Source organism: Mangifera indica, chromosome 14, assembly GCF_011075055.1.
Source record: "Mangifera indica cultivar Alphonso chromosome 14, CATAS_Mindica_2.1, whole genome shotgun sequence".
Lineage (NCBI taxonomy): Eukaryota > Viridiplantae > Streptophyta > Magnoliopsida > Sapindales > Anacardiaceae > Mangifera > Mangifera indica.
In genome coordinates, this window is record NC_058150.1 from 1,386,268 (window position 1) to 1,412,437 (window position 26,170).

General features: G+C 33.9%; 4 protein-coding genes across 10 annotated transcripts; 2 read left to right on the top strand and 2 right to left on the bottom strand.

The window, feature by feature from the left end:
- Positions 1–10: 10 nt before the first annotated feature.
- On the bottom strand, positions 11–4,884 carry LOC123196677 (aspartyl protease APCB1-like). The gene is made up of 9 exons (XM_044610744.1): positions 4,072–4,884; positions 3,310–3,427; positions 2,324–2,550; positions 1,989–2,228; positions 1,502–1,655; positions 1,348–1,433; positions 1,097–1,211; positions 935–1,007; positions 11–328 (listed from the first exon to the last, which is right to left on the bottom strand). Exons 1-9 carry the CDS (start codon positions 4,623–4,625, stop codon positions 189–191), a joined length of 1,707 nt encoding a protein of 568 aa, XP_044466679.1. The 5' UTR covers positions 4,626–4,884; the 3' UTR covers positions 11–188.
- An 808-nt stretch (positions 4,885–5,692) lies between these two features.
- LOC123195616 (pentatricopeptide repeat-containing protein At3g61360) lies at positions 5,693–11,181 on the bottom strand. Of its 5 annotated transcripts, XM_044609431.1 has the most exons (6): positions 9,594–11,181; positions 8,866–9,008; positions 7,103–7,246; positions 6,336–6,368; positions 6,167–6,238; positions 5,693–6,008 (listed from the first exon to the last, which is right to left on the bottom strand). In XM_044609431.1, the coding sequence occupies exons 1-2, from the start codon at positions 11,120–11,122 to the stop codon at positions 8,954–8,956; spliced, it is 1,584 nt and encodes a 527-aa protein (XP_044465366.1). In that variant the 5' UTR covers positions 11,123–11,181; the 3' UTR covers positions 5,693–6,008; positions 6,167–6,238; positions 6,336–6,368; positions 7,103–7,246; positions 8,866–8,953. The 5 variants fall into 5 exon arrangements, with proteins under 5 accessions (XP_044465366.1, XP_044465363.1, XP_044465364.1 ...); XM_044609428.1 differs by lacking the exon at positions 6,336–6,368; XM_044609429.1 differs by having other exon boundaries at positions 6,167–6,368.
- Positions 11,182–12,035: 854 nt separating this feature from the next.
- Positions 12,036–20,810, top strand: LOC123196687 (protein CASP-like). 3 transcript variants are annotated; one of them, XR_006497719.1, is made up of 20 exons: positions 12,036–12,260; positions 12,815–12,925; positions 13,186–13,364; positions 13,602–13,751; positions 14,337–14,425; positions 14,655–14,764; positions 14,982–15,076; positions 15,731–15,786; positions 16,309–16,471; positions 16,761–16,853; positions 17,363–17,491; positions 17,708–17,827; positions 18,238–18,318; positions 19,171–19,257; positions 19,357–19,500; positions 19,582–19,683; positions 19,962–20,041; positions 20,337–20,429; positions 20,501–20,651; positions 20,739–20,810. XR_006497719.1 is itself a non-coding variant. In XM_044610764.1 (19 exons), exons 1-19 carry the CDS (start codon positions 12,173–12,175, stop codon positions 20,559–20,561), a joined length of 2,031 nt encoding a protein of 676 aa, XP_044466699.1. In that variant the 5' UTR covers positions 12,036–12,172; the 3' UTR covers positions 20,562–20,810. The 3 variants fall into 3 exon arrangements, 1 of the variants encoding a protein (XP_044466699.1); XR_006497720.1 differs by lacking the exon at positions 20,739–20,810 and adding an exon at positions 20,127–20,234 and having other exon boundaries at positions 20,501–20,519; XM_044610764.1 differs by having other exon boundaries at positions 20,501–20,810.
- A 1,050-nt stretch (positions 20,811–21,860) lies between these two features.
- LOC123196688 (peptidyl-tRNA hydrolase, mitochondrial-like) lies at positions 21,861–24,417 on the top strand. Its single transcript, XM_044610765.1, has 8 exons — positions 21,861–22,322; positions 22,485–22,569; positions 23,067–23,134; positions 23,245–23,295; positions 23,381–23,454; positions 23,720–23,778; positions 23,860–23,936; positions 24,022–24,417. Exons 1-8 carry the CDS (start codon positions 22,023–22,025, stop codon positions 24,130–24,132), a joined length of 825 nt encoding a protein of 274 aa, XP_044466700.1. The 5' UTR covers positions 21,861–22,022; the 3' UTR covers positions 24,133–24,417.
- The last annotated feature ends 1,753 nt before the right edge of the window (positions 24,418–26,170 follow it).

The following is a 26,170-nucleotide window of genomic DNA, read 5'->3' on the forward strand; positions in this document are numbered from 1 at the left end:
TTCACAGATATTAAAAAAATATACACACTATTTTGTGTCTCCTCTCCTGTTCCCACAGTACTATTTAAGTTTATATTATGTTATATACACAAGTTTATTATTATACATGCAGAGGTTCATGCACAGAATTTCATCGAGTATAAGAATAATGAGCTATATAAAATATGACTAATTTACAGACAAAATTCCTACTTAGTTCCCAGTTCAACCAATCCCTCAAAGAATGGCAGGGACTTGATCCGTTGAGGCTTCACACAATCTGATTTTGCCCAACCAATCCGCCGATTAACATTGTCGTAAATGATCAATTGCCCGCGCATAGAGATATCTGCAATTGTCAAATGAACATAATGTTACAGTAAGGAAAACAAATTACAGCAAGTTTAGAATGATTTCTGCAAAGACTATTAATCATGATGCACAATATAAACAAAAAAACGCAAAGCAGAATATAGAACAAGTGCATTCACTTTAAAGTCGTTATGATCAAGTGCAATCTATCTACTTCGATCTGTTTCACTGATAAGTTTCAATCGAATTTGATCATAAATAGACTCGAAGATAGTGAAAGTTGTTGAACTAACTGAAAAATCAGCTTTAGATTTTGCTAGAGCTAACAAGAAGTAATTAGGGGTGGATCCTGAGCTGGAATTCCAGCTTGGCTAGTTTATTTATCCAGGAAACCTATTAATCTTACCAGCAACACTGTTCATCTAGTTAGAAGCCCTCTAGTGACACTGCAGCAACTTGAACAAGTTTGAACTAGACATTATAGATTCGATTCAGACTCGGCCAGTTTCAGGCTCAGATCAAATCCACCCTTAGAAGTTATGTCATTATTCAATCTAAAAATCTTGTGCCACCCAGGCAGAGCGCTAATGATGATGACAATTTTGATATTATTGCTTGGTTTTCTAATATCCAATAAGCATACCTCCAAGTATAATTGTGGATCCATCATGAACTTCACTTCCATCGAGTATACCCAAGCATACATTGCCTTTCTTCTGCAGAATAGAAGAGGCTCATTATGCAACAAATTAATAGCATCAACTTGAGTTAAGAGAATCCATTATAAAGGTAGAAGAAATCTTACACTAATGATCAAATAGCCCTCTGGAGGAATATGAAGCTTTGTAGAAATAATCCACCATTTGCTCCCAAACTGAATGCTCAAAGTCTTGAAGAACTGCTTCACATCCATAACAGACCTGTATGCATGTGGATACAGGTTTTAGGCATACGCCATTCTACTTTTGTGGCAGTTGTGATACACTTCATTAATATTCCTTTTAAGATATGATCCAGGGTAGCACATTCAATCATTAACGTCATTCGATGTCATACCTTATGGGAAGTTTAGCTCGCCAACAAAGGGGCAATGTTGAATCTGATGAATCTAGGCTGAGTCCCATGCTTGAAACTTCCTTAAGCTGCATAAATGTCTATAAAGTGAAAAAGCTGATTCACAATCATATGGATGTGTATAAAAAGCACTTACAGCAGCAACCAGTTCGATATACGCTTGCTTTGTGAAGTAGGTGTAAGAACTGCCAGTATCAAACAATGCCCGTCCTACTTGGCTGTCCGAACCACCTAAACTGAGCAGGCTGCTTCCATAATTCATTTTCACAATTGCTGTACGGTAAAAGTCTCTTAAGAGAAGGAAAAAAATAAAAAGGTTAGAAGAAAAATTAAAGGCAAAGCTGAAGAAATGTGCAAGGAAAACTATAAACTAAAGAAAGTTCATTTTTATTATCAAAGTAGCAGCCCCTGTCAACAAACAATGGAAGTAGAAAATTTCAAACCTTCAGATCTGGGTACAAACATAAGATCAAGTTCCAGATAATGCTTAAAAAGTAATGAACATTTGAAGGATCTGAAAACACGACAAATATATATTTCCATGACAATCCAGCTGCAAATACCTTTTGGAAAGTAAAAGCAATAATTTCCTTTAAGAAACTAAGACAGCACAAAATACTCACATGGAGGGAGTGTCCAGCATGGAGACCCATGCCACACCCCATTTTGGTACAAGATCATCACCTAAGAACATATAGCCACCCAGACCTGCATCTGTGGCAAGGCAGTGACCAACCACATTGTTAATTATCTTTTGGCTCGTTAATTGGGAAGGTAAACTGACTTTAGCTCTGCTTAGACCAAGGATTCCATCTGTCTGCACTAGGGTGTTTAAAAGCAAACCTTGTTGATCATATGCACACCTTACCAAAAAACATAGCGCACAAATTAGCATTATGATTTTGGTATGAAGATTAAAAATATCAAATATGTAGCAGTGGGAAGTGAAAGGGGATACCCAAAAACAACATGTAATTTGGTCAACGATCCATTTGTAATCATTAGCTGAAGCTCATCTTTTGCAAGAACCCCCATAGAGGAGCTACGATCTGCATATTCAATCTCATAGTCACACTGGCAGGCTTCACAATATGCACCCTTCTGATCTCTTTGAATTTCCATGCACAATGGGTCCTCGGATGGTACTATGCTCCCCTTTCTTGGCTTGTATAAAGGATTTGCTCCCTACATAAACTGTTTCCATTAGGGTAAAGACCTTTTCTAGCAACCAGATCTATCAAATAGCTTAGATATCATCATCTATAAGGTTACAATTAAGGCTTGTTTTACATCCACATCTAAGCTTTCTATCCTTGCTCAAGCACAGGGAGCGGTGAGGGGATAAATGCGATAATTACTTCACCTATTTAGGAAAAGAAAAGGGAAAAAAAGAAAATAGATGCAATGAGGACTCACAAGTCTCCAAATGAATACATAGTGGAATGAGATATATTTTATCTTAGTTTTAACTATTGCATCGCTTCAAAATGAAGAGCAACAAACAGCATGAGTTTGTTGATGCCAAATGTTAAAAGTCATAAAACAACAACCCATTCTCTTTTTCCTCCTAAAGATGGTTAGTTTTACCACAGGTTGGGTTTGGGAGTGTGTCAATTATGATGGGTGACTATCATCACAGTTCAAGGGGCACTTCTGGAGCAATCCTTGTTCTAATTTCACAGTCTACAAAATTATAAAATAATGAGAAAGAAAGGCCTTTCTGTTAGTATTTTCTTCTACACCAATAATAACGCTACTTGACATAAAAAAGGGAATAGTCTGAAACCCCAAAAGATAAGGAAAAAAGTTACACTAGAAACAAAATTGGAAAATAGATATTATCTTACTTAGAGAAAGAAAACAAATTAGATAAAAGAATAGTGCAAAATTCATACAACAAATTCCAATGATCAATTGATCACTTCTGTACAGAGTAAGCATTACCTTGGCACAACTCGAGCAAGGAGCATCACACTGAATCCATGTTAAGTCACTTCCGGTATCAATATCAAGATAATAAGGTCTTGGAGGACTTCCAACAAGCATATATGTGAAATATAGTCTGTATGAAAGTTGAAAACTTTAGTTAGCACCATTACTGAATTCCAAACGTTGATTGCATTCATAGGTCAAGGCACTAAGTATAATAAAGCTGTCAAATAAATCCATTATGATATTCTTCCTCATTGTCAGGGGACAAACATTTTTTTTGTCTTCATAGCAGAATAACTGAATAGCATACCACACCATCTCTAGCATGTCAGAGCTGTCCCCTGCAGCAAAATACCAGAATTGCTGCCACCAACATTGTAGGCATCGCTAAACAGCTCTAATATGCATTGTTGCAATTTCTGCTATGAACCACAAGATTTCCATTAATATTGGTTTCATCAATTTGAGGCAAGGATCGCCGCTAGATTCATCATCTACAAACACCACCACCATTGCCAACACTTGGACACCACGACCACACATGCACCTCTACAAATAGGATATTATTAGTTTCACAGAGAGATTATTTAACTAACTAGCCTTGATATTTCATGACTCATCACCGTAGATTACAAAAGGTCAACACAATCCTGTTAAATTGTATCTTGAACTCACCAGAACAATAGTTAGGATAAGGCAAACATTTTAAACAAACAACACTCAAAACCAAAAATAGAGCTAGCGATTAAACAAAAGAGTAAACTTTAAGCATACCCATTTGGATAAACGTTGCCCCTTACTGGCAAAATTGAAGAAAAATCCACGCCATCAGTATTAGCAGAACCAAACATTTTGTTGATATTCTTTTTATCCGCATCAATTGGAGCTACAAACCTCCCCAGCTTAAATTCTATATCAATCGCACGAACGCTAGATTTGCGATACAAAGGGAAAATAAGAGTCTTCTTATCCTCACGATCCTCATGAGAATTACGAAGCTCTTGAACTGTGTGTGAAAACACAGAACTATAGAGAAGAAGAGCCAAAACAGAGATACCCAGAAGGCCAAAAAGCTTCCTCGGAGAGCCAAAAAGGAGTCTTGGCAAGAAGAATTGAATTGGAAGGTACTGAAGTGGAAGTTCGGGAACTGGGTATTGTACCTCAGGAATCACTTCATTCTCTTCTTGAGTTTGGTGGGGTTGTACTTGTGGGGAGTCATCAGTAACAGTAAAAGCAGTGATGGTCTTTCCTAAAGAGGGGTTATCCGGAGGAGGAAGAGTGATGATGACGACACCTCTAAGCTGGGGAGAGGACTCTTCAGAATCCATGTGAAAAAAGGGATTCTGAAAACAAAAGACGATGAAAAGAGAACCACAAAAGGGAGAAGAAGTGGGAGTGCTATCTGACGGTCATGATTGTTTTGGTCAGTGAAATAGATTTTGATTGAAAGAGAAGACTGGTTCTTCTTGTAGCTGTAGTTTGTGGTGTTGAATTCAGAACTACGAGTCAATGTAAAACAAATGAAGAGAGTAATTTGTGCGCGTGGAAAAGTGCGAGCTGAGGATTCCAGGGACTTTACAACTTGGTCTACAAGGCGTTGACGCGGGCCAAGTAGGCATGTTTATCTGCTACTCGCCTTTGGACGGGAGACAATTGAAATTTGTTGCTGTAATTTCAGATTTAAAAAAATGGGTAGCTATGTTTCATATTATGTGTCTATGAGATAAATATTTATCGGATTTAGTGCTTTACACAAGATAATTTATGATAGTAATTCTGTAAATATGATCATAGATTATAATATCTATTACGATAATACGAAATAAATGTAAAAAATAATTAATACAAAGTGATCATGATTTAACCGAATATTCAGAAACCTATATCCCTAATGATGGCATTAATGATTTTGGATAAATGCTTTGACAAAGAACACCACTATTACTTAGAAAAGTAAAATATGATAAGGTGCCATAAAAAAAGTAATAAAATTCTTCATTATTCATTAATGCTGGTACAAATATAACGAAGCTAAACTTCTGTTGTGGTGTTTGAACACTGGAGGCATGATTGGAATTTCCTGAGGAAGTGATGAGTTGATTTCAATGGATAATGTTCTAGGCTTTCAGAGTTAATCTTGGTCCTCTTCGTTGTGGTCAAGGGTAGATACGAATCAAATCATTTGAGCTTCATTCAAATTTATTGACCCAAAATTAAAGATAGCTCAAATTTGGTTTGGACGAAAATAATTTGACAGTTCTTGCATATGATTTCAATCCATGACTCGGATTCATAGCTTGTAATCGTAACTTATTAACAAAACAATATTGTTTTATCTAATACTGGACAAAACAATATCGTTTTAACAATTTTTTAATTGAATTGAGTCAAAAACTAAATTTGAATCGAATTGAATCATTTATCTGGTTCGCAAGCCAAACCAAGTCAGGGTCTTTCTAAATCAAGTTTGACTCTGTTTAAAAATACAAGCCGAACCTCCTGGCTTGCACTAAGCTCAAATTCAAGCTAAACAAATTCAAATTGAGTCGAACTAGCTTTTGAGTCTAAACTACTCTGATTCAAATCTACCCCCCGTGGGGGCCAATTTCCCACAACCGGGAAGGAACTTACTGCCCTACTTAAGCCCTACCAATCCCACTGAGCAACAGCCTGAACCAAAATCTGCGCGCCATTTTGCCAGATGATTCCATCTACAATTAAAAAAAAAAAAAAATTCCATAAATCTACTGGCTTTATTATATATTTTGAAATATGCTATTGAAATTTTCAAGATCAAGGGTCTCATATTTTAAGAAATGATATGATATTTCATTTCGGCAAATTATTTTTTTAATCTCAAAAGAGTTACCGGCAAACAATTTACTACTTCCTTTTTCTTCATCTGGCCTCTACTGCTCTTCCACGGCTCCTTGGTTTTGCTCTGTTCCATCGTCAGAATAAGTGGCATATATTATACACAGAATCGTATTATAAGATTAAAAATTACACATGAATAAATCAACAAAGAGATATCATACCAAGCAATGGCTCCGGTTGCTTGGTGAAAAAATCTGGTAAATTGTTGAACCGATAAAGGTTAGACTAAAAATTTTAATTGAGCCTGTTATCATATTCATGGGAACAATTCTTGATACTGATGGATTTTTGGCTTTTAAAAGACTACATTTGTGTCTCCCAACGAATATGAAATTGGAATTCGATAGAAAATATGATATCAAGTCTATAGCTCTATCCATCCAGACCTTCAAAGGCGACTTCTAGCTAAAAAGAAAAGAATTGAAGAAGGAAGAACTCACTAACATGAGCACTTCGGGCCTTGAGACTGTGAGAAGTAATACTTAGGCCATTATTTATAATGAAAGGAAGGAAATCTAATCTAAGTAATGCAAAATCTGGCAGCCAGACTATTTATTATACATGGAAAGGAAATCTAACTTTATAATACAAGGAAAGGAAATCTAACCTAATTAATGCAGAATTTGGCAGCTAGATTTCTGTCTTAAATATGCATTTCTAGAAAAATGAAAAAAATTTGTTGGATGGTGCTCCGGTGTAACATATGGTAGAACATTATATTTGTAATTAGGGGTGAGTGGATCTGGACATCTTATTTATAACTTGTGAGTACATATTTTTGTTCGAAATCTGCTCAGTCGATTTTAGTTCTGATTCAGTTCCCGACGTTGTTAACAAAAAAATTTTTTTTTTTTTCCTCCACTAAAACATATCTCCTTCACATACATATCATATAAGCTAATTTAAAACAAAGTTTTATCTACATTACCTTGACTTTTCCATAATTCGCTAGAGATCCAACAAGATTGTAATTTAAATAATGTCATGACAATCCCAATCTGAATGAGCAAAGAATATACGAAATGAAAGTTTTCCATTTAGACCGCCAAAATAAATGTATTGAATTTCAAACCTGAAACAACCATTAAATCATTAGAAAAGGGAAAAGAAACCCCAAATCTCACTAAATCATTAGAAAAGATAAAACTTGGAAACAAATTCGATGAAAACAATGGTGAAAAATTGATCACATAAGCAAACAAATCAATGAAATAGAGTTAAGCTCAGACAAAGACAATCGAAACCTAATATTTACGAAAACGAAGAGTGAAGGCAAGACAGAGAAAAGCTCCGACTTTGTATCAATATATGTTGTGGTGGTGTGGTGGGGGTGTGAAGTTGAAAATGATTTTATTAGAATTTAATAAACATCTATCTTAATTAACACGAATAGATAAGCAAATTAATTACATCAATCCTAAAATGGAAACAAAATGATAACAAAAAATAATAACCATTGTTTTAAAAACCGAACTGAACCAGTATTAGGGGGTAAGCCCTGAAAGATCAATGAAATTTGTCAAGCTTAGGACTTAGAGCACATGACAAACCTTCCCCTTGACCATTCACACTAGATTAACATTTAGTTATGTGTGGAAATTATATTTTATTCAACCTATCTTAATAGAAGAATTATTATTATTATTTTTTTTTGTAAAACTTTTCAAGTCTTAGGACTTGCATTAACCATCACAATTAAAAAAGTAACATTATTTTGAATATTACTTTTTTTTTTTCAGTTAAACAATATAATAATTTAATCACAAGTCAATCAGTTCGATTGTTGGTTGACTTAAACCAACCTCGTTATTAGGTGAATGTCTGGTTTGAGTCTGAAAACAATAGTAAATATTAAGAAACAATCGACATATAAAAGAATTCATCTAGTCTATTAATCATTATCTAGTCTAAGAACTAACAAAAAATATCAAAGACATGCAACTGAACTGGGTAGGCATGAGACCTAACTGTTTGACTAAAAAAGTGTTTCAAATGTAAAATAATTCGGGTCTCGGGCAAACATGAACAAAGATCTTGTTCAATAGGATTTTCAAGCTCAAACTTGAACATAGATTATTTGAGCTCGAGGCTCGAATGGTTCCTAAACTTAATGGTAACCATACTTTTCTCAATCATTACACACAACCTTTCTTCATTCTTTGGAACAACCCTGGTTGAACATGACTCAAGTTCATCATTTTAGATTTGAGCCAAGCTTGAGTTGATACTTCTTCAAACTTGGATTGACTCAAATTCATCCCTAGTCACTACCCTTTGATTGAGTCAAGTTTCGAATTGCAAGACTTTTTATAGACTTGATTAAATTACTTGACCATATCTAGGCCACTAAAACTCCAAGTTTGATTATTCCAACATCGATTTGCTCTAAATTTCATTTCATAAAGATCTACGCCGTCAATTTATCATAGAAAAACTTTCAAAACTCAACCATATATCATTCAAAAATCTATATCCAACATTTCTTTCATATTCTTTTCTTTGATCATGCAACATCACTAACTAATAGATTAAATCAAACAAAAATTGCAGTATTTCATGATAACATGGTGCAAAATTAAAAAAATACATCTAATTTTAGAACAAGACTCTAATACCACATGTTATTGTAATCTTAAGGATAGTCTAAAATAGATGCATAACACAAATACAGTTAAAACAAATTGAATGTACCTCTATCTGTTGTGGGCATTGTTGATGATGACACCATGGTTATCTGAAAAAATGGATTGCTCTTGCTTGCTCCTTGATTTAATATAATTCAGAGTGTGATAGATACTTTTATCGTTTCTAACACGCCCATGTCCATTAAGTAACTGAAAATAATAATCAGCGTTCAAGATTAATTTGTAAATGTCACAGAATTTTAAACTCTTTAATAGAGTTAATATAATATTTAATTAAATTTTAAATGAGTCTGGGATTTTTCACTCACTTGTAAATTTTCTTGTTCTCTGCTTGTAATAGAGATAACATTGCCAGGTGAGCACCTAATTGTTCAACTAAAATAGAAGAGAATTGGAGAAGTAATGATTTACCATCACAAGTTTTAGTTTTATTATCTTTGGGATTTCAGGGACTTCATGTTTGACCCACCTCACACTTCATTTGGATCGGCCATGGGCCAATTTGAAATACTTAGCCGAATACTACAGTTGATAATGATCACAGTAGGCCCATTTAAGAGCCCAACAAATAACTCAACAACCATAAGTTCAAGCCTGCATAATAGCAAGCAAGAAAACTTACCCAGAAAAAACAAAGAAAAGTTAAAGCAATTTTGTTTCCCTCTCCAGTTCATCATTTGTCATTTGATTGCAATTTTAGCCATCAGATGTGACTGCTATACTAAGTGTAGATGACTGACACTAAATTGAATAAGGTTATGAGTAAAAAGTTACTCTGTATCTATGGAGACTCTTGCTGGGGGCAAAATGGTTTGCAATTTCTTGATCATGGTGTTGAGCTCCTCCAACTTGGCCATTTCATTAGATTGCAGTAAAAATCTACGCAACATATTATACACTGCTTCACTCATTTGCCTTCCTCTCACCAATACTTGTTTAGAGCAATCAAAAGCTTCTTGTAATCTTCCTCTGGCACACAATCCTGTTACCAAGAGCTCCAATGCATGACCATGAGGGCAGAACCCTTTCTCAACCAAGTATCTCCACAGGTCCAAACCCAAATCTAGCCTGCGGTTTTCGCAGAAGAACTTCATCAACATCACAACTGTTCGCGTTTTCGGAACAAAGTTCCTCTCAATCATCTTGTTATAAAGCTTGCAAACACCTTCAATGCCGCTTGATTTCATTGTTCCTAAAAACATAGTATGATAAGTCACATTGTCATGCCCAATTTGCTTCTCTTCCATCTCATCCATCAAATCCGTAGCAGAGTTGACATCTCGCGCTCGAATGAGTGAACTTATCAAAGCATTATAAACTCCAATATCAGGCTTTAAACTTCTTTGAGGCATTTCATCGAACAGTTGCCTAGCTTTGATTACATTTCGAACAAGCCCAGCTCCGTGAATCAAAGTAGTGATTGTTTCTAGACCAGGCACGCAATGAACTCGTTCCATCTCTTCAAAAAGCCTCAGCCCATCACCGAAATAACCCTTTTTACAATAACCATCGATTCTGATATTATACGTCGTCGCATTAGGCTTGAAGCCTCTTAGAACCGTTTCGTGATAAAACAACTCCATTGCTGTAATATCACCGCACTCTTTAAATCCCAGAAGCAGAATATTCATCGTCTTGATGTTGGGATTGAAACGACCGTGCAGCTTTTGAAACACTGCGCGTGCTTCCTTCATGTCCCTCTCAGTACAAAATGCTCGAAGCAAAACGTTGAACTCTTCGGTACCAAACTTCTTCCCCGCAAAAATTTCAGTCTCCATTCTTTCAAACGCGTGAAGGGTGTCTTCGAAAGACTGAAACTTGGCGATTTTTGATAAAATGATGCTCATTGACTTGAGAGTGAGCAGAGAAGGATGTGTTTGTTGCGTGGTGATCATGAAATCCCAAGCTTTATCGAAGTAGCGCATGCGTGTAAGGATGTGAAGAGTTTTTTCAAAAGCATCGGAGCTTGGAGTGCAGTGGGGGTGTGACAGTGAAAATTTGAAGAATTCGAGGGCTTTAAGGCCGTTGGAGTGAGCTGCAAACAGGCGGCCGAGAACGTTTTCCACGAACGGTGGGGAGAGGAGAGACGGTGGGACGTGGTGGAGGAGAGTGGGGTGAAGGGGTTGATCGGGAAATGGATGGTCGTTGATAATTCGGGTGATTCGTTCGATTTCTGGAGAAGATTTGGAAGCCACAGAAGAAAAGAAATCATGGTGGGTAGGTTTTGATCTCTGCAATATCCTCGTTAAACAGAGCATTGCTTTATAAAGAACTACTGATAGAGAAGAGCCCCAAGCATTCATTTAAATGTTCCTCTTCTGCACTGGCCAAATAAAATTCAGGGGTGGAAGGCCAAAAAATAGGGATATAATTTTAATCTGAGGCTTCCTATTGAAACCACAGGATTTTACCGGTTAAACACGTAACCTGCACCCACCATTGGGTAACTTATGAAGGCAAACTTTTTAACTTGGTGTAATGATTTTTTATATACGATGAATTAATATTTGATTAAGTTAAAAACCGTATCCTCTAATTACACCTAAATTGCAAATATTTGAAAACATTGTTAATATAAACCATTGAAATCCCACTCATTATACTAGATTTAATGAAATTTTTATCAAAATTATATTATTTTTTTCGTGTGATGAATTTATATAAATAACGAGATAAACAAATTTGAATTTTTATTTGAATTTGGACTTGAATAAGATAACAAATATTGATTATTTATTGTATTCTTTTACAATAGAAAGATTAGAAAGTTGTAGAGGTGTTGAAAGTGAACCATATTTAAAGAGTAATGTAAAAACGGTTATAGTAAGACTAAACAATAGTGTTTTCGTTAAATTTTTTTTACCAATATTATAGGGAGAGGGAGATTGAGAAAATATACGGACTGAACACTTTTATTATTTTCTACCGATCTTGTTCAAAGGAGATATGTTGAGCTTGGAGTAAGAGGTGGCAACATTGTGATGATAATAGTTGTGGTAGAGGTAACTTATTAGGCGATGTCGATGATAGGAAGTAAACGTGATTTCAATAAAAACCCGAGTCTTGTCCATTTATATTGTTAATTAATTTGAAAAAAAAAAAAAAAGATAGGTTTCACTGAACCAGTCCAATAATTATATTGGGCTAGGCCCAATTCAGCCATGAACACAACGCCATAAGTATATATAAACTTTGAAGAAACTTAAATTCACCAGTAAACATTTAACAACGAAACCTCTCACAGCATCAGTTCTATCAAACACCTTAAATCTAACATTTTCATCCTCTCCTTGGCGCGCTAATTTACGCACAATACCCCTGAGCATTTCGCCAGGCGATCCGAAATCCTCAGAATGGAGCCTCCGCTCAGTGGATCCGACCGAGACAAACCGAACTCTTCTTCGTCTTCTCCCGTCTCTGTCGTCTCTAATTTCTGGAAAGGTATCAATAGCTGTTTATCTTTATTTTTCTGTTATTGTAGTAACTATTGTGTTCGAGTTTGATGTAGGACGTGCTAGGTAGGTGAATTTTTAAGTGAAATGAACTTATATGTAGTTTCGAAGTGATGATATTGAGTTCAAGTGTAATTGTTTTTGTTGTTTGTGAAGATCGTAGTTTTTTGGATTCTGCTTGAATTTAGTTGATTCGTTTGGAGCTGTCGTATCGTTGTGAAATGAATTAATTCGTGGCATCTTGTGCTGATTTTGTAGCAATAGAAATTAAATTATCTAAGAGGTGTCATGTTTAGTTTTCAATGACTTTGTCCGTTACTGCTCTTTAGTTTTTGTGTGCTGTTTATTATTAAAAAATAAATAAATCTTTTGCTCTTCTTTCGAATTATGCTTGATCAACCCTACGGAAAAAGTAGATCACTTGTGTATGAAATTCAGCTCCTCACTTTTTTATTTACTTGATTCTGTTTGTATCATATGTAGCAGAGGAATATATTTGTCTGTATATTACATATTTCTTTCTCCTTTTTCTGTTCTGTCCAGAGTTTGACTTGGAGAAGGAGAAAAGTGTGCTTGATGAACAAGGACTTAGAATAGCTGAAAATCAAGAAAACAGTCAGAAAAACCGTCGAAAGCTTGCAGAGAGCACCAGAGGTAAATTAAAAAAATGATAACTTTTAGAATGCCGTTGTTTCAATTGTTTGTTTGATTGTATGAGACTAAAACGAAGAAAAGTGGGTGGATTAGAAGGGTTACTTTCTATAGAAGCTCACCTATTAGTGTACTCCTTTAAACTCTGCTGTCATGGAGGGGTTTTAGTTGCACAATTATTCTTGTTTTCTTTTTTTTGATTTTCTTAAGAGGCTTTATGTAATTCTAACTTAATGAGAAATTTGTATTGGTGTCTATAACAGATTTCAAGAAAGCTTCACCCGAAGAAAAGTTAAGTCTTTTCAATTCTTTGCTGAAGAGTTACCAGGAAGAAGTTGACAATCTTACTAAGAGAGCAAAATTTGGTGAAAATGCATTTCTTAACATCTATCAGAAACTTTATGAAGCTCCGGATCCTTTTCCAGCTCTTGCTTCAATTGCTGTATGTATTTACTGTTTCATTCACATGTTTAGGATTAGTTTTTGTTAAAAATTTTCAGTTTTAAATGTTGATTAGGTTTGCATTTTTGGTAGAAGAGGTGTATTTGAATGATATAGGTGTTTATAATATTCAGATGAGAACTAGTTATAGGATTCATTACCTCTTTGCAAAGTCTTGCTTTTTGTGCAGTGGGCATCGTGGCATTTTCTTAGTGAATCAACACTTGTTTCTATGCAGGAGCAAGATCTAAAAATTTCTGAACTAGAATCTGAAAATCGGAAGATGAAAGTTGAGCTGGAGGAATTCAGGACAGAAGCAACTCACTTAAAGAATCAGCAGGCAACAATAAGAAGACTTGAAGAGCGCAATCGTCAGTTAGAGCAACAGGTTGGCCAGTCTTAGTTTACCGTTGTCATAATGATTGTAATTTTATTTTCTGTTCTTTTATTTCCTTGCTGTGCCTATGAATGGTAATGTTGGTAGCTACTTTGACTTTCTCAACTTGGGAGTCATGACAGAGTTGATGTGTGAAAATAATCTGATGATGCATCAATGATTTCTATTGAGAGGCTCTTTATGTTATACACTCAATACCATTCAAAAGTTGCACACTTAACCAAGAGGTGCATATTAACAGTAATTACTGAGGAAAAGACTGTTATAGTGGTTTAGAGATACACGTCTCAAATTTCTTTTTTTAGTAAGTAATTAATTATAAGGTTTCACAAGCATGATAGAGACTCGAACTCCAAACTACTCCCTAGACATGTCTCAAATTTTGTTCATGGTATATACACTGCAAAATGTATGTCCTCTAAAGTTATGTATGGTGGCTGAAGGTTTCACATTAGAACTTCTTTTAGTGGCTGATTTGTCAATTGCATTGGATTGCAACATGCCATTTGTTAAATTGAGATGGAATTTATTATTTAGATATTTTCTATGATTACCTGCTTTCTTATATTCATTTAGATGGAGGAAAAAGTGAAAGAAATTGTGGAGATCAAGCAACGCAGTCTAGCTGAAGAGAATCAGAAAACACTTGAGGTTTTAAGAGAAAGGTATCCTTCTTATTGGTTAAGTAGCAAGTTGTATGAGAATGTTTGGGAATGCTGAGTCTCATTAGGCATTTTAGCCTGCCTATACATAGGAATATTAGGGTTTTAGGACAGGTAATTCAGTTCTTAATTTTGAATTGATTTTACATTGTACTTATGTTGTCTGATTAAAACTATAATTTTTAATACTTGACTGTTTTATCTTGATTAATGATTTAATTATTTTGGGCAGGGAACAATCATTGCAAGATCAGTTACGACAAGCTAAAGAAAGTGTTGCTACCATGCAGAAATTGCATGAACTAGCACAAAGCCAGTTGTTCGAAGTCCGTGCTCAGTCAGGTGATATATTGAATCTGATTTTTCTTTTACCTTTAGTTGTTTATTTTCTTAATGTTTTGAGTATTCTTGCTTGAATTACCAAATGTCAGTTTCCTTTTTGAGAGGAAACTATGAGTTTCTCTATTTCACTATTTTTCTTTTTTAATTTTGTCCTCATATGTTTTCTTATGTGTCAGTCTGTGCATACCTTAATTGGCTTGTCCATTTTGTTGTTCAGAGGAAGAAAGGGCGGCAAAGCAATCAGAGGTCAATCTTCTGATGGATGAAGTGGAACGAGCTCAAACACGACTTCTTAGTCTTGAGAGAGAGAAGGTGCATATTATATTATATTTTGTATTTAATATTGACCCAATGTGTCTTTGTTTTATCTTAGTACTTTATCTATTGAACCGCTTTCTCTTTACTGTTCTCTGGAATTCATTGTTAATATTGTTTTGTGTTAAATTGGTGATGTGATTTAACTCATTCCTTTCACTACACAGAAGATGTGTAATCTTGTTGCAGAATTAGCAATACAGGACAGCTTTTCCCCCCGATATTTTGAACTTACCAAAGAAAAGAAGAAAACAGCTTTTTCATTAATTCACAAATTCTTTTACACCAAAAAGCTTTTTTAACCTTTATAATCAGCTGCTTGAGTTACTTCACAAGAAAAAGGAGAAAAGGGGGGGTCTTACTACACCGTATTGCAACCAAAACAAAATTACAAAATCTCAGCTGAATTTCACGCCAAGAAATTAGGAATTCAGTTCACTCTGCATCATCTTTGTTCTAGATACAACCAGATTCTAAGCTAAATTTTGTGGTTTGTGCATGGCAATAAATTGCAATCTAAGTATAATGAAACAAGCTGAATGTTACGTGGAATTGTTAATATTGTAATACCGCTCCCTCAAACTGGAAGATAGAGTTTGCAAGGTGCAGTCTTAATTGAATGTTACAATGACCCACTCATTATATTTGCAGGGGGTGCTACGCTCTCAATTGCAAACTGCAAATGAAGAGAGTGAAAGTAGGAAAAGGTAAGACATTTAGTACTATTTTTCTGTTATTTTAATTCTACCAAAAGTACATTTTCTATTGCCTTATGGTGACCATAATTTCCCTGGTAGATCAGACAAGGGTATGAGAGCCTCTCATTTCTTTGTTAAAAGTCAGCAGTCTTACTATTCAACCCACTTCTTTAGGTTCACTGGCAAAAACCTTTACATTTCATTCTAGCAATTCTATGGTTTATACTTGGGTTGAGTACATCTTGTATATTCATATTTGAGCATGTTTTTTTGAAATTGTAATTTTGTTATGTTTAACATAGGAAGCAACCCTTAATCTATGATGTTTGATGCTTGTCACAGTTATTCATATCTTTCGTATGCACTCTGCTCTAGTTTTTCCAGAATTTCTACTAAAATTATGTGATCTGTTGTAATTGAATTGTTGGTTTTTTCACCTTCCTCCTGATCTAAACATCATCCTTTTAGACTCATGTTGTTTAGATTTTCCAGGTTTTGTAATAGAACTCATTATTTTCTGCTGTGTTCCAGTGATTTGGATTCAAATAGCTTCCTTGAGAATTCTTTAAGTGCCAAAGAAAAGATTATCTCTGAATTAAACATGGAACTTCACAATATTGAAACAATCTTATCTAATGAGCGAGAAGAACATGTGAATGAGATCAAGAAATTGAACGCAATCCTCAATGAAAAGGTAATTTACTTCCTTCTCTACCTAATGTTTATAATCTCTAGTAGATATCAGTGTTCCCATTTTCCTTCTTCAGTACCGGTTTTAGTATTCTTTTGAAAAATAAAATAAAATGTTCATGCAAATGCACTTATGATTAGAATGTATACATACATATGTAGAGAGCGATTGATGCCCACATGCTCTTGGAGGTTGAATTGTAAAACATGTCTTATCATTTAAGCTTGCCGTCTATTACTTGAAGTTTTCTTTTAATAATGTATCAATTTTTTTTCCTTGTTTGGATATCTAGGAAGCTGCTCTTGAGGAGATGAAGAAAGAGCTTCAGGCTAGGCCTACAGAAAAATTGGTTGATGATTTGAGGAAAAAAGTGAAAATTTTGCAGGTAATTTCATTTCTGGTCACTGGTAGAGGATTGTACCTTGATCAATTTAGTTTCGCTTAACTGAATTTTACTAAAACTTTAGAAAAACCTGATCAAGTTATATTTTGTTTATTGGTAGATTGCTGGTGCTTGGGTTGTTTAGACTTACATTAATTATTTCGAGTATTTAGTTCACTTGCTAGTTTTGTGATTATTGTGTCCAACTTCTATGTGCAGAATTACTAACTTGGTGCAACCTAAATTAAGAATGTAGGAGATAGAAGAAAAGAAACCCCCTGAGTTTTTATTTTTAAGATTTCAGAGTGTGTCTGAATGTTCATTAGGAAGTATGTATGCATCTTTCAATGCTGCATAGTTTCATTTGTGATGTTGTGATGTTAGTTTACTTCCTAATAATCTTTTGGTGTATCTCTGTTCAAAGTTTTCCTAATATAGGTAGGCATTAATAATTCAACTGAAGCTTAATAGTTTTATGATGTATCTCTGTTTGTTTGTTTTTATTGTTTTAGGCAGTGGGTTATAATTCAATTGAGGCAGAAGATTGGGAAGCAGCTACAAATGGTGAAGAGATGAGCAAAATGGAGTCTCTTCTTCTTGATAAAAACCGAAAAATGGAACATGAACTGACACAACTGAAGGCATGTGTTTGCTTATTGCTTTGTCAGTTTTATTTTTACAAGTTTATGTTGACAGTATGCACTCTATAAGTTGAGTATTATATGGATGCTGTGAAGGATTCATCGAAAGGAGATAATATAATTCTTATTTGGGAATTTCATAAGGTAATTGAACATTGGTGCTTATAACTTTATTCAAGTTATGATCAAAATTGTTTTATCTTTCACTATTCTCAGGTCAAACTGTCTGAGAAAGAATCTTTGATTGAGACAGCTGAAGGCAAGATAGAAGAGCTTACAACAAAAGTTAATGAACAACAGAAATTAATACAGAAGTTAGAAGATGATATATTGAAGGTTTGGATCATAAACTTCCCAAAGCCTCAAAATGCTTATTTACTCTCAAGCTATGCTATATAGATGTTATCAGTTTGCCAATTAATGGTCGCATGTTATGAATACCAGTGTGTTGAGTTCAAATTATGAATTTTAAGTGGTGTAATTGGGTTTCATTGAGATCACGGGCATTTGAATATCGGGTTAATAGCATACAATTATTATTATCTTTTGAATGCCTATTTTAAATGATCAAATATAGTCATAAGCATCCATCTGTTATGTGCATATTGGCGGCAATGGTTACTAGTTGGTTTGCAATTATGCATGTTATATAAACCTTAAAACTTTCAGCTGGTTTGTTTCAGCCAATCCTGGCTCCCCTGTTTTCACCCTTTTCTCTGTTCTAATCTCATTTGCTTGTATTGCAGGGTTCAAATTCCAGAGACCAAAAAGGAAATCTTTTTGATGAGTGGGATTTATCGGAGGGTGGAGGAAGTGAGCTATCTGAGGTACAACTTCATTTCTCTTGCTACTCTTCAAGTTGAAGTTTAAAAAATGCGTGCACTTTCTTATGGATCCGAATTAAATTCTGTTGTGCCATTGATGTAAACAAACTTTTTTTTATTAACTGTTTCACATTCGGGCATCTTAGGCTTAAATGGATCGTTAGACAATTAATAAAAGGTTAGAACTTATAACCTGTAGGTTTTCTCATGTTGGTCTCAGAATGTTTTGGGTAGTCCAACAGCAAAGCGGCAAAATATGGTTACAAGTTGCAATCCAATTTATCGTTCCAGTTAAGGTTTTGCTGAGTTCATGCTGCCTTTGCCATGTTGATAACAGACACAAATGAGTTACATTTGAAAATATGAAATACGGTGATGATATATTTCCTGACTCCACTGTTTTGGAGGCGTTTTTATTTGGGGTTGTAGCTGTACGGATCAACTTAATTTCATCAATAAAAGGGACTGTCTTCTGGGAGTGAAACTATATAACCTTTTGAGAACATGTCTAAAGCAGTTGTCAGTAGCAAGATGAAATGAAACAATATCATGTGTACAATGAGAAGAATCCCTACATCTTCTCTGAGAAGTCGTCTTGTTGATTGAATGGGAAGCATGCAGAGTAAACGCTAAAGTTAGAAATGTTGAGTCTTTCGGTATTTTGTACATTAAAAAACTAAATTTCATGATTATTGGCATTGATTTTATATTAATATTCAGGGGTACTTTATCTGAAATAACAACCTCACAAAGTTTCAAATTCTACTATGTGAATGATATTACACTGTCATTTACTGAAGTAAAATTCTTTTCTTCAACATGAATTTCTTTTTTCACACTTGTCTTGTGAACCAGAAAACAGATCAAGATCAGAGTTCAATGCTTAAGGTGATCTGCAATCAGCGAGATCGATTTAGGGCACGTTTGCGTGAGACAGAAGAAGTATGTTGTTTATGCTTTTGCTAGTACACACCTATCAATTAATTTTTCTTTTTCAATTCTCTAGGGGAACTGAAATTGTTTGCATTTTTCTAATTATAGGAAATAAGGCAGTTGAAGGAGAAGATAGGTGTCCTTACGGCAGAGCTAGAGAAAACCAAAGCAGATAATGTCAAGCTCTATGAAAAAATTCGTTACGTCCAGGATTACAATCTTGAGAAAGTAGTTTCTAGAGGGTCAAAGAAGGTAAGCTCATATCACTGTACCACAATGTGCTTAGGTTCTTCATGGCTCAAGCTAATAGTGTCCATATATGGTCACGTGCAGCGCGTAGATGATCTTGAATGTGGTTTTACATCAGATATTGAATCCAAGTACAAGAAGATGTATGAGGATGATATTAATCCTTTTGCAGCATTCTCAAAGAAGGTTTAACCGAAACACTTTTAGTTAACTGTTAATCTTGTTACATTAAAAATATGTCTTCTATGGAAGATTGAATAGGCCATTTGAAGTTTCTATAAATGTTGCCTGCCTAACATGTGGAAAGAATTTGCAAATCTCAATATACAGATGCAGCAAACTTTTATATGATGTGTTTTAATATTCATTGCCGATTGTTTTATTACATTTAATTGAATGGATATGTTTACTTGGTGCTATTTGTAAATTGGCCTGGACTTACCGAGTCCTTCTGCTTTAATCAGGAAAGGGATCAAAGATACAAGGAGTTAGGTATCAGGGATAGAATCACACTTAGCAGTGGACGCTTCCTTCTTGGCAACAAGTAATTCCGCCGTGCTTATTTCAGACTTTTTAGTCCATCTTATTCTGTCAATTCTTACGAATCTCAATTTCTAACTTTTCTTTAGCACAACGCTTCTTGCTACTTGGCAAATATGCCGTGGGCATTTGTTAAATCCCTTCATTCTGTCATCTTGTCAGTAAAATGCTTTCTGCTGTCTCCCTGAATTCTTTAGGTGCATTCGAAAAACATAATTAATAATCCTGTGTTCTTATGCCTTTTTCCTTTCTTTTTCACCAGAGTTTTGATATTGATTTTTAAACAAATTGTTTTGCAGATACGCTCGAACTTTTGCATTCTTCTATACCATTGGGTTGCATATCCTGGTGTTTACCTGTCTCTACCGAATGTCAGCTCTGAGCTATCTGAGGTAACTATTTCTCGAACTTACCATAACCCCTATTAGTTTTTCCATACTCATAACAGTCTTCTATTTTGCAGCCACGGCAATGAGGAATTTGTCGCAGCAGAGAAAATCGTTGATCTTCCCCGTGCACTCTGATCATTGTGCTTAAATACTGGATCAAAATTATGAACAGAAATGTCATACAATGTACAGTTAACAAAAGATGATGCTTTCCTACTTATCACGGTAAAGTTGAATCAATTGATAACTGCAATGGATATGAATAGAGGGGGGGTAATATATTCAGATTAAATTTTGATTTATTGTAAATAGGCACCAAGCATGCCAACACACTGGAGTCACGAAGCAATTGGAAATTTGACAACCAGTTTTGAAAACTCAAAAGGGGAATGCTCTCGACGTTATGCATACTGTATGTCTATTATATCAAGTATATATTTAAATTTTGATTATTTATTTTAAAATACATTTTAAAATATTATTTTCATGCTAAAATCTAAACAAATAATAAAGTTTATTACGGGTTATCTTTATAATCCGAAAATTTATTTGTGTTCTGTTAAAATAACAAGTAATCTTAAATATCTATCATAACTATTTTACCTTACTTAAATTATTATTAAGAAAAAAATATCTTTATTATAAAATCAAATTATTCTTCTACCACCCATGCCACGGCCTACCACCCTCCACCATCTCCTTTTAAGATACTATTATCAGACCTATTTTTTTCTTAAAATCTATCTCTTAGATATGTCATCTTTTGTAACTTCGTGATGCTTGCTCTAATTGCTGTGTTAAATCAAGCTGATAAGAAGGATGTGGGGATTTTCACTATCAAACCCATGTAGTATGGACGTCGTAATAGCCTCCCCAAACGCCCAAAGATGAACCCTGCCCCCGCTTGCATGCGCACTCAAGCTTCATCAAACTCTCATTTTACTCTCGTCATTTTGATTATAGTTTCTCCCTGTTATTCTCCGCTACTGTTTTCTTTTTTTCTACACACTTTTGAATTAGTTAAGCATATATAAAGACTTTTTAATAAAATAATACCTTATAATTATTATTTATTTAACTCAAATTATTATATATATATATATATATATATATATATCAATTTAATCAATAATTATATGCATGATCTGAGGTATAGTGGAAGATTATGCTAACCAAAATCACCCATTGTGGAGTGTATTCAATTTAAGTTAAATTGATTTGAATTAATATTTAGTTTGATTTAAATAAAATTAAAATTAAAATTTCAGTTTAACAATTTAACTTAAATATTTTTTGAATGGTATTATTTGTTTTATCAATAATATTATTTATTAAATTGATAATATATTTATCTTATAAATAATACTATTCAATCTGTTAATGATTTTTTAATAAATCAATTTAAATTCAATATAATAAATTCAAATCAAACTCTACCCAACCCATATTTGAGCTCATCTAAGTTGGAATCCTTGATTAAATAACTCAAAGCTCTTTCCTCGTGAAGAAACCTGCATTCATTCCCTGCTTCCCCTTTTCCTTTGGAAGTCTATCCAAAACCCCGAAATAAAAACAGGCAGAAGGAAACAGTAAACTATGGAATTGGCATTCGGGCATTCTCACACAACCTTAGTGTACAACCTCTGTTTCCCATACCGCCGCCATTCTTTCTCATTTTCTCCTTCATTTTCTTTGAAACCTAAAATTTTTATGTCTCTATTCTCTTCAAAATCCACCTCTGCATCTTCTTCCTCAATCAGAAACTTCTTTTCAAGTACCAGCGACTACTCTCCGGATTTACCTGAGACACCAAAGCAAAATCAGCAGCAGCAGCACCCCTGGCTCATTGTTGGGCTCGGTAACCCAGGAAAGGAATACAACGGCACTCGCCACAATGTAACTTAATTGTTTCTCTGTTAACTTTTATTCAGCTTCCTGGGTTTTCGTTTTTTGTTGATGGGGCTTTGCTATTTTGATACGTTTTAAGGAGGTTGTTGAAATCTTTTGCTTTTCTTTATGAAACTGTGTGATAAAACTGGATGGTGTGATTTTGAACAGGTGGGGTTTGAGATGATAGATGCATTAGCTGATGCTGAAGGAATTTATATGAGCTCTGTTAACTTTAGAGCCCTTCTTGGAAAAGGTTCTTAATTCGTTGCTTTATCAATTGTTTATGCTGTAGTAGATGTTGGTTTTTATGTCTCAAATTCTGTAAAAAGTTTGCATTAAAGATTTTGATGCATCGGCTTTAACTCATGGAGATGATATAAACAAGAACGGGGGAAGATTATATTAGAAACTTCGTACATTTGAATTACTAACTTTAAAATAGCATTAGAAAACATGTCGCCTGAAATATATGGGAATAGCTAAGATGGTAGAGTTAAAGGGAACTAGTCTCACTTTAATGGAAGGAATTGATTTTAAATTTTGGAAAGAATAACATGTGTACATGAGTTTTCTACAATCGGTGCTTTATGGTTGGCTTCATACATGTGAGCACTACAAAATGTCTCCATGAGATGTTGTTAGAACTTTGGATTCTCCCTTTAAAATTTTGCTGATGCACACAGACAATCATACTTGTGTTCGGAAATTGTAAATACACTGATCTTGATAGTTTTGGTTTCTTTTTTCCAGGTTTTATTGGAAATGTTCCTGTAATGCTTGCCAAACCGCAAACATTTGTGAATTCAAGTGGTGAGTCTGTAAGTAAGCTTGTCTGGAAAAATGTTTTGATAATTAGTTTTCAGACTTGTGCTTAGGTTTATGCTTTCTTAGTATTGGAAATGAGTGATTGATTTTGGTTTCTTTCAAGGTTGGAGCAATTGTCTCATATTATAAGATTCCGTTGAAGCAAGTACTTGTGGTAAAATAATCTTTCTCTGATTGGGCTGATTGCTACTGCACACTACCTTTCTCTACAACTTGAAGCCTATAATTTTGTTCTACAGATATTTGACGACTTGGACTTGCCTTTTTCCAAATTGCGTCTGTTGCCAAAAGGTGGTCATGGAGGACAGAATGGGTATTAATTTCCCCCTCAATATTCCAGTAATTTTCTGTTCAAATCAATTGGCATCTTCATTCAACTAAGATCTTAAAGCAGTTGGGCAGAAATTTCTGAGATGTGTTTTTGGTCTTAAAACTTTTTTTGTTTAAAGGAGTATCATATTAATGATAGACCATTGAAAATGCTGGAAATTTTGCACAAATTGTGTCAAAGTGGTTCTTTCATTAGAAATTTATTTCCTGATCTGAGTTTGGGATGTTGTATGATCAACCCTTTGCAGGATGAGGAATATTATTGATCACTTCAAAGGGAACCGGGATTTTCCACGTTTAAGAATCGGTAGGATTTTTGGAGCTCTGGAATTATATCTAAACACTCTTTCCATAAGTTATTAATTGAATTTATGGCACTTTTTCTTAGGGATTGGACGGCCACCTGGAAAAATGGATACTGTTAATTATGTTCTTGGGCCTTTCAATCAACAAGAATGTGAAGAGGTATGAACCAGATTTGCAAACATACTTGAAATAGAATTTTGTGATTGGATGGTGGTGCCTAATTGCTCGCCTAAATGCCTTTCAGTTGGATTTTATATTTCAACGTTGTGTTGAAGCAATCCGCATTCTTTTGCTTGAAGGATTCGATAAAAGCGCGCAATTTGTCAACGGTGCCAAATCCATAAAACTAACTTAGTTAAGCAACATTCATTGATTCTGAAAGAAAAGCCTTCTGATATTTGGAAGTCAATTAATTAATTGGAGTTTTGAACATTCATTCTTTGTTAAAGTAAAAATAGGCAACAAGCAACAATTATGAAACAGTGCCCAAGGTCCATATATATTTCTGTGTTTTGATCCTTCTGTATCATCATAGCATGACCTGGTTTCAATTTGTAATATTGTTTTGTCCTCATGCTTTATGGGATATATTTATGTATTCATAAATTTCTTTCTCCATATATAAATTTTTTGTTGAATAGAGAAATGTGGTTGATTTCCTTTACTAAAGTATTACTGCCATTATCTCTTCTGAATTTCATAATCTCTTTTTGAGTAATATGTTTTTTCTCTTGGTGTTCACCATAAAACTTCAGAAAATTCAAAGGAAATCTAAGAAAAATTTAGATGGATAATGTGATTTAGTTGACTTCATATTTTCCATCAAAATTCATATTTATTGATGATAGTAAAAGTTCAATAATTGGTAAATATTATTATAATAACAAAAAGATTAATTACTGTTAATATTTTTAATGACCATAAACAATAATATATCAACAAAAATATTTATCGTTATTACGATTTTTATAGAATAAAACTTATGCCACCTCTTTATATATAGTAAAATTCTTTCCAACATTAATATTTTTTAATTGAGGAAACTTTTTGAAATTAAAACTCTTTAATATATTTGTAATAAATATTTATCAAATAATATAATAAATTACATAATAATACAAAAATAAATGGTTATTAAAAATATATATTTTTAATAAATGTTTTCATAAAAAAATTAATAGATGTGGCAATTGGACAAAGCGAGTACGAGTAAAAAACCAATCGCCCTATATACAAGTAAAAATATGCACACTTATCTAATTTTGTGGGTATATGCGTTTCCATTGGTAACCATAATTAGATCCAAGTTATTTTAAAAGAAACTAATCTCTTCATTTCTTTTCATATTCTAAAACTTAGACTCTTTCTCTGAAAATGTCGAATTTGTATTTAATATATTTTTCTCTTTCAATTCTTCGTAAGTCTTTTCTCATACTTTTCCTTTTTTTATTCTTCATCTTACTTGATTTAATATTTATAATAAATCTTTAATTCATTTTTTTATTTTCTTTATTTTCATCGATGCATTCCCTAATAGATAATAAAGTTAATATGTAATTGTCCTTAATAGATCTTTATATTAGAAGTTCGACTACCGCTACTCTCACTCTAGAGCTTTTTTGATTAATCTTGTAAAGATGTTTCATCTTTACAAATGTTGGCTTGTTAACAGACAACTGATAAGAAAAGAAGGTAATCTTAAAGTACGTTGTGAAAGAAAAAAAACAATACTCTATTTGAAATTATCATATCATCCTTGCGTATTTTAAAAATTATATTATCGTTATAATTTTTTGTTATATGATATTTATATCTATAATTTGTTGTATTTTGTTTAATTTTGAAGGGGTGTAATTATCTTCTTTTTTTTAACTAAAAAGAGACATATTGAAATTTAGAATTTTCAAAAGAGCCACAAACTTTTTCAAATTTCTAAAAAACCCTTAAAATTGTCATTAACACCTGGAATATTTTCAAAAATAATACCCTCCAAACATACAATTACAGCTCATTGACGCCTCTTTGTATAAAAAGAGAAGATGAAGGGGAGGAGAGTAAAGGGAAAAATATATTTAAGTTTTGATATTTAAAGGGTTTAATTGAAGTTTTTTAAGTTTTTGGTTATACGATGATTTTGAAAAATGAATAATAGGGATAAAATGGTAGTTTCATTTCTTGATATTACTTTTTCATCATCGTAGATTAATTTTAGATGGAAAAGTGTTATTTATTCACATTAGGGGCGTAAATGGTTTTAAGGCCAAACCTTGGGTGGGAACAGAGATTAACTGATTTTTTTCTTGGAAACAAAATCTACTAGTTTTTGTACCAGATTCTGCATTAATGACGTTGGATTTCCTTAAGTTACTATAAATACGTCCTCACTCTACCTT